The sequence below is a fragment of the Elaeis guineensis genome, chromosome 1 (assembly GCF_000442705.2).
Source record: "Elaeis guineensis isolate ETL-2024a chromosome 1, EG11, whole genome shotgun sequence".
In the NCBI taxonomy this organism is placed as follows: domain Eukaryota; kingdom Viridiplantae; phylum Streptophyta; class Magnoliopsida; order Arecales; family Arecaceae; genus Elaeis; species Elaeis guineensis.
The window spans coordinates 170,573,614-170,581,755 of NC_025993.2; the positions used below are offsets into that span (position 1 = coordinate 170,573,614).

General features: G+C 41.5%; 1 protein-coding gene across 1 annotated transcript; it reads right to left on the reverse strand.

Annotated features, from left to right (window-relative positions):
- Positions 1-451: 451 nt before the first annotated feature.
- On the reverse strand, positions 452-3,913 carry LOC105032334 (putative leucine-rich repeat receptor-like serine/threonine-protein kinase At2g24130). Its single transcript, XM_010906754.4, has 2 exons — positions 1,287-3,913; positions 452-1,170 (listed from the first exon to the last, which is right to left on the reverse strand). The coding sequence occupies exons 1-2, from the start codon at positions 3,841-3,843 to the stop codon at positions 767-769; spliced, it is 2,961 nt and encodes a 986-aa protein (XP_010905056.3). The 5' UTR covers positions 3,844-3,913; the 3' UTR covers positions 452-766.
- Between the last annotated feature and the right edge of the window lie 4,229 nt (positions 3,914-8,142).

Consider the following 8,142-nt stretch of genomic DNA (forward strand, 5'->3'; position numbering starts at 1 on the left):
CGTGTTGTCCTCTTGCAGAAGAGGTAAATACCAGGTATGATCTAGGCTTACCAGGTTTGTCAACTTAAATTTTCACTCCTTTGGATCTATATAAGTTACTTAGATTATTAAATGCAGAGGTTCCTTGTTAGAATTTGTCACTGGAATTGTATGGTTCTCATCTTCCAAATGAGGACCATGTGTAACTCTAAACAAAAAAGGGTAGAGTAATATGTTCTGTGGACTGGTTTCTGGACTGATACTACTTGCAAGAATATGAAGATATAAAGAAAACCGAAGGCCGCCTAATTCAGACCCTGAAACATGAACAATAGACCTTCCATGAGTGTTATAATGAAGTGTTGCTCCTAAAGTATCATACCAATTCAATTGGGAAAACAACCAACTTATTTTATCCATCCTTTTGCTTTAAACGCACCCTCCTGTCGACGCATGCGCACACACAGAGCCCATTAACTGAAAGATATAAACTATGGAGCTGATAAAATGGGTGATGTGCTAATGTACAATGACTGGTCATGATTGGTTGTTTTGTTTTTCCGAAAAATTGAGTGCTCACCGAACTCTCTAATCCTTCTATGTGTACTTCATGTTTGAATGGATTCACTAACATACTTTATTGAACATTTCTAAGTGGTCTTTCCATATATGAATTGAAAACTAAAAGAATTACTTGACAAGGGTGACAAATCAACTATCTAATATAATGAGGATCCAGATCAGATCTCCCCTGATCAATTGCTTCCTGCCCTTAGTTTATTTAATCTCAGAAAGACGAATCGGGTGTAGAACTGTGCTCAACGGCCTCAATGCCATGCCTGACGAGATCTTGTTTCAAAAGAGCAATCTCATGGGCGACGTTGATCATGGTGGGCCTCAATGCAGGGGAGAAACTCGCGCACACTAAGCCAAGCTCAATCAATTCAACCATCAGCTCTCTTCTTAGCTTCTTGTAATATAGCGAGTCAACTAAAGATGAGTCTCTCAGTGGTGCCTGCGAAGTTATGACCTCGATGTCATGCGGGTAATGACTCTTCACCCATTCTTGCAAGCTGAGTCCTTCATGAAAAAGAGCATCTGTTGGTCTCTTCCCAGTGATCATCTCTAAGACCAGAACCCCAAAACTATATACATCACCTTGTGCCGAAGGGCGGCCTCCCAAGCCATATTCTGCATCAATGAATACAATCTCAGTTTATGCACAGCTAGAAGAAGATAAATCACAAGATAGGTAAATTTTAGTATTATAAATGTAACAAAAAGGAAAGAAGGGGAAGCCTACTTACCAGGCGCTATATAACCCACAGATCCTTGTAGCAGTCCTGTTATTGAATTATATGGAGATGAATTGGTGATGTCGTTGTTCTCATCCTGCTTCACCAACCTTGCTATCCCAAAATCTGATACTATTGCTGTCATATCTTCATCAAGAAGAACGTTGCTGGGCTTCAGATCACAATGTACAACCCTAACAGGGGCAAAATGATGCAAATAGGCAACCCCTTCAGCTACATCACTGAGGATGCATATGAGCTGACTTAAGTCTAGGCCATGGCTCGGTCCGACCGGAGGATATAGATAACTGTCAAGGCTCCCATTAAGTATCAGTGGGAGAACAAGAGCCTTGAAGTCTGGCTTGCTGCAAGCTGTTATCACTCTAATTAAATTTCTGTGCCTAGTTCTCTTGAGCACCTGGCATTCTCTTTCGAAGCACCCTGAGATCCCACCACCGCACTTTGGATCCAATACTTTCACGGCTATGTTTGTTTCATCCCGTAGAACTCCCTTGTACACATGCCCGAAGCTCCCTGCCCCAATTAGGTTCGACTCTGCAAAGCCGCTGGTGGCTTCCATGAGTTGCCGGTAAGAGATCCTTGGATAGTCTTGCTTCTGCTGTTCTTCTTTATCAAGTTTCTCTGGCTGATGGAAGCTTTGCAAACAAGTGCTTGCTCTTGATTTCATGAACATTGGACACCCAAAGAGGCATAATAAGCAAGGAGTGCCAACTAGTGTGAGAATTAGAGGCAAGATCATGAACCGGTGAGCTCGTTTCGTGCCACATCGTGATATGCCAATGATTGACCCACATAGGCCTGAATTGCCAAGAAAAGAGTCCTTCGAAAGATGAGCAAACACTCCTTCAGTTGGCACTGTCCCTGAGAAGTTGTTGAATGAGATGTTTAATTGTTTTAGCGATGAAGATGCTTGCAGAGACTCTGGCATGGTTCCTGCCAGCTGATTGAAAGACAAGTCAAGAACCTCAAGGTATGGCAAGGCTCCAATAGAACCTGGGAGAGGACCTCGCAAGGCATTACTGGAAAGGTTGAGGTACTCGAGGGCGACGCAGCTTCCTAGCTGAGGAGGTATCGTGCCTGAGAGATTATTTGAAGACAAATCCAAAGCCAATATCATATCCATCTTGCTCAGCTCTAATGGCAAAGGTCCCTCTAAGTGATTGCTTGACAAATTCAGATACAATTTCAAGCTGCTCAGTGCTGCGACATTGTTAGGAATCCTCCCTGTCAATTGGTTATAAGAAAGATCCAACACTTCCAAGTTTATACAATTTCCAAGGCTTGGCGGTATCGAGCCTGAAAGCTGGTTCTTATGGAGCATTAGTCTTCTTAACTGCGAGAGGTTGGATAAGGTATCCGGAATCGAACCAGAGAGTCTATTTCCAGATATGTCTAGCAGACCTAGGTGAGGAATTTCTCCAAGAGAAGGTGGAATCTCACCAGAGAGCAAGTTATTTGATAAGTAAACTCTCTCTAGCTTCATCAACCTAGATAAGTCTGGAGGGATCGATCCATTCAAGTTGTTGTTGGACAGGTTCAAGTAGGTAAGATTGACAAGGTTTGATATGTTTGGAGGGATTGGACCGAAGATGATGTTCTCCTCGAGGTGGAGTTGCAGAAGATTAGAGGAAAGATTGCCGATCAATGATGGTATCTCACCTCCAAGTTTGTTTCCAGCTAGTTCCAGCTCTTGTAAATGGGAGCAATTCCTCAAAGAAGCGAAAAATGGATCGAGGTTAGTGTTGCTGTCATGGCTTGAAAGGTTATTATAGGACAAGTAAAGGAATTGGAGGAATGGCATCTTATCAAAAATATCAGATGGCAACTCTCCGCTCAGACGATTCGATTCAAAGTCGATCCACTCGAGCATCGAGGAGTTCGATAAGGAGGGGGGGATAGGACCCTCCAAATTGTTGGACCACAGGAGGAGAAATCTCAGGTCGGCTAGTCTGCATTCGTTGGCTGAAGGGATTTCGCCGGCAAGAGAATTGTTGGAAAGATCGGCATACTGCAACGAAGTGCAATTGCAGAACAGAGTCTTCGGAATGTGACCAGAGATGCGGTTGCTCCCCAGGTCGAGATAAACCAATTCTCGAAGGAAACCGAGCTCGGCCGGGATGGAGCCCTCGAGGAGGTTCCTCGACAAACTCAACTGCTGCAATCGAGCAAGACCTCCAATCTCTCCAGGAATGATTCCGCTAAAGAAGTTCTCAGAGAGGTCGAGCACTGCAAGGAAAGAAAGGCTGAAGACCGCCGGCGAGATCAGGCCATGGAGGTCCCTCCCGCTGAGGACCAGTTGCACGACACGCTGCTTGACCCGGTGGCAGGTGATGCCGGTCCAATTGCACATGTGCGTGTCGGGGTCGCCCCAGTTGGCGAGGGCGTGCTGGGGGTCGGCGGTGATGCCGGACATGAAGGAGAGGAGGGCAGCGCGGTCCCTCGGGGCCCCTCTGAGGGTGGCGCCGGAGGCAGCGATCGCAGCGGCGATTGTGACAAGGCCGAGTTGGGCGAAGATGAGCATTAGCACCACCAAGAATGTGGTAGCCATGGTGGATGGGTGGGAGGGAAAGTGGGAAAGGAGAGATAGGGGGTGAGGGCTAAGTTGCTACACCGCCTTGGTTTTAAGGAGAGGGAGGAAAGCCGGGAGGACTAGATGGATGGGCTGCCTAACTGCCGTTGAAAACTGCCGTTATACTTGGCGCCAGATATTTGATTTGCGTGGAGGGGAGGGAAGGGAGAACGGAGGCACGTGGGAAAAAGGATATGGTGCCACGTCATGACCTTTGTCCTAGGAGGTGGCATGCACGCACCTGGGGTTGGGAGCTGGATCTAGTTGGGTGGCGGGGCTGCCTAATTGGGATTTGGGTGGACTATGGCGTGGATTAGAAAGGTTAATAACAATAATATAGTACTAGCAATTGGGGATTAACGATTCTTATCTGGTTGGTAAGGGGCCCTTTTTTTAATGGCGCGTGGGTTGGGATGACGTGGGAACTTTGGAGACTGGGTTGGGATCTTCGTGGATATGATGGTGAGAGGGTGACGTGATGTCACGTGAGAAGGATGATGTCACGTGACCTCGCAGGTTGCATGCCGAGTGCGGTGTGGGCGCCGGGCAATAAAGAGGCTAGGCAACCTAGATTTGGCGCGTTTTAGACTTTGTGGGCAGCACACTTGTCGCCGCATACAGACATAATAGTGGGTTAGGTACGGAAACAGCTAGATTGTGTGCTCTAAATACATTAATCAAGTTCCCATCTCGGACCGTGGTTTAGAATAACAACTATTGAGGCTTTGTTGGGGTTGGTGAATTAATTTTACATTAGTGCTTTATTCAGTCAAATGTCAAAAAGTTATTGCTATTTAACTCATCCCAATTTTATTTTGATCTATGAGTGTACAAGCATTCTAAACCCAATAAGACTACTTGCAAAGAGAGTGCTGAATGAATGATAGAACTGGCAATTGTAGCCTATTCATCTATAAGGCTGCAAATGGGTCGGATTGACTATTGACTCAACCTGATCCAACCCATAAAGATTCGAACCATTTAAAAGGACCCATGAATCTGAATCGGATTTTAAAATTAGACTCGTTCTATTTTTCAGATCGGATCTGAATTTATTGAATTTTGACCCAATCTGACTTGATCCACATGAATTTTTGAATTTATATGGATTTTATGCTCAATAACCCGATTTGACTCGAACTCATTATATGATCCAAACTTATTATATATTAACATAGGCTAGGCACAAATTACAGTAGGCCCCACCTACACAACAGTATTTTCTTCCCTTTGCACTCTCATAATTGAGTGGCACTTACTAGTTCAAGCTGATGGAGTCTCTGATAAACATTATCTTTTTTTCTTTCCATCTCCACAAGAAATCCTCGGCATCAAATCTACATTACTTTTCCAACTCAAAACAATTAGAAGATTACTAGAAAATAGATATTTTCACTTCTAGTTGTATCTTATGATCGGCTTTCATATGTACATGAGATACAACTTAGCAGTTTCCTGAGATGTAATTGTCGTATATTGATGAACACTTCAAAAATCATTATATTAGGAATGTCATTGGATGGTAAACTTGTAAGATTAATTTTAACTCCACTCATGAGAATCGATTGAATAGCTCTAGCTGATGCCTATTGGTTAATTTGACCTACGATCCAATCCAGACCCAATTCGGATCTGAATGAAATTCGTATTTTATGGATTAAGAGCGGATTATATATGGATCCGATCCGAATGACCCATTGGATCAAAAAATTTGATCATGAATCCGATCCGACTCGATCTTCTATGGGATTGGGTTTGGATCCAATATTAAGATCCAATCAAAAAATTAGATCAGATCGGGATCACTTATGATCTGATCCAACCCGATCCATTTACACCCCTACCCACTAGTATCTAATCTGACCTATCTGAATGGGATAGATTTTATCTGATTTGATTAAAATTTAGGATGGACATAAATTTTAGATAAAATATCTGAAGATATGGATAATAGCATATCTTGTTTTAAATCCGATCTAATACAACCTCAATTTAAGTCTTCCCTTTCAAAGTTATAATTATTTTAGAGTGTTTGTATGATGAGGCTTTTTATCTAATTCGGTCTAATCCATCTTATCTACCCTACATGACCATCTATTTTATTTGATCCAACCTGACTCGAGACTGGTACGAGTATAAAATTTTTACTTGTGGGGTGAATAATTTTATTCTGACTATACAAGAGATTTTATTCCTCCTAATTTTCAAATAAGTCAGTATTTACTTATTTATTTTGCTTATCCAACTCAGCATTATAAGCAACCATCCCAATTGATTTTTGCCTTTTAACCAAACAAATTTTCATATTTATTTATCAAAAAATAATAAAACAAAATAAATTAGAGTGAAGAAGAATAAAAGAGCATATTTAAACTTTGCTCCTTTTTTTTTAGTACAAATAGGTGGTTATACCACCTGGACATGAAAATAGCCCATAAAATTAAGATACAAAATATCCCAAAAATCCAATGGATAAAAATCATCCTGTCTCCAAATCGATCTCTGAAATATTCATCCATAAAAGATGTAACCCAATTTGCTGTGCTGTTTGCCTTCTGATAAATATGCAGCATCAATACCATAGCAGAATGATGAAAAGTAGTTCAGGTGTCATGAAGGAGTGAATGTACATCCAAGTGCATCATGTTGTTTTTGATCCAACCAATAACGATAGAGAGTCACCCTCAATGAAGATCTTCTCCGCCTGTAGCTCCAACATGGCCTATTGTTGTCGCAAGCACTAAAGAATAATAATTTAATCTAACTCAACTATTATATAGAATAGGGTGAAATTAGATGTTGAATTCTTAGGAATCAAAGAACTGAATTGTGTTCAAACTAAAAAAGTTATAGTGAAGAAATAAGGATTTTAGGATTCAGAAAATATAAAAGAAATAAGTTGATAGAGATAAAATTTTTGAAAAATCAAGTAAAAGAAGGTACCTTAGGATTTTTGAATCCATCCTTAATCATAGATTAATATTTTAATCAAAATAATCTAAATTACTACAAACTACAAATCGTAGTAATAATAAAAAAACTAAATCTATAATTTTGTTCTCAATATAGCTTATCTCGCTAAGCACGAATCGTATCCTTAGATCACGACTCGTCTCTATATAGTCATAAACTATTCAAGATTAAATATCATAAAATAAAAAAAACTACTACTTAAACATATGAATAAAAATACAGAAACTATTTATATTTATCAAATTTTTAATATTATTCAAAAAAAATAGCCTTACAATGTCTAAGTAGTTGATTGCATAATAAAAAAAATACACAATAAGAACAAAAAATAAAAATATAAATTTGATCTTAAGAAATTTATCTACTCCTCCGAGGATGAAGGATTTAGCTGTTCATAGATTGGATCTCACTCGTCACTAAAAGCTCCATCTTCTTTGATTGTTGGAGAAGAATTTGAAAAAGAAGAAGATGCAAAACCTCCTTATACCATCAAAGAGACTCTTTCAAAACTCCAACACCTGACAACCTTCCTCTTTTCTTTTCTATAAAATTTCTCTATAATTTTTTTCTTTCTCAATCTCTTATTTCTTTGGTGTCTCTACATCCCTTTTTATAGTCTTCAAGGTCTTCTTGAGTCCTAGTCATTCCAAACTCACACAAATCCTCACGCCTCCCTCTTTCCTTTTAAGTTTTAGTGCTCAAAATCCTTTTTCATGTCTCAAAACCCTGGCCGCCAAGGACTCCGCATGCCTCCCTGTATATCTATTTTCGTTTAAAACTGTGTCACATCCCAGGCATTTTGAACCACGCCTGCATGAAGCTTTCACGCGCGTCAGCCGCACCCGCATGCTCACTCACGTCCACCCGCATGCACGCCCGCACGCCCATGACCACATCCGCACGTCAGGACCGCGCCTGAACGTCCCCCGCCTGCGCTTGGACCCGCACCCGTGCACTGTGCACCGCATGATAAACCGAGCGGCCCTATTCCTCTACACCATGCGTGGACCGTGTGGTGCGTCCCAGTGAGCTGAGACATGGTCTGCGCTCCTTTCCTCCATGCACCATGCGTAGACCTCCTCGTGTGAGCCGCACGTGGCCCGCGGCCTTGTGCGCTTGTGGGCCGACTTGCTTTCCATTGCATTGTGGCCCGTGTTATTACTAAATTTCTGGACTATGTGCTCCTTCCTGTGACTAAAAATTTAGACTCTAACTTAGGCACTACTACAAAATAGGACTACAATAGTAATTAAAAATCACTGCCATAACCTAAAAATTCACTGCTATAACCTACAACAGTGGTTA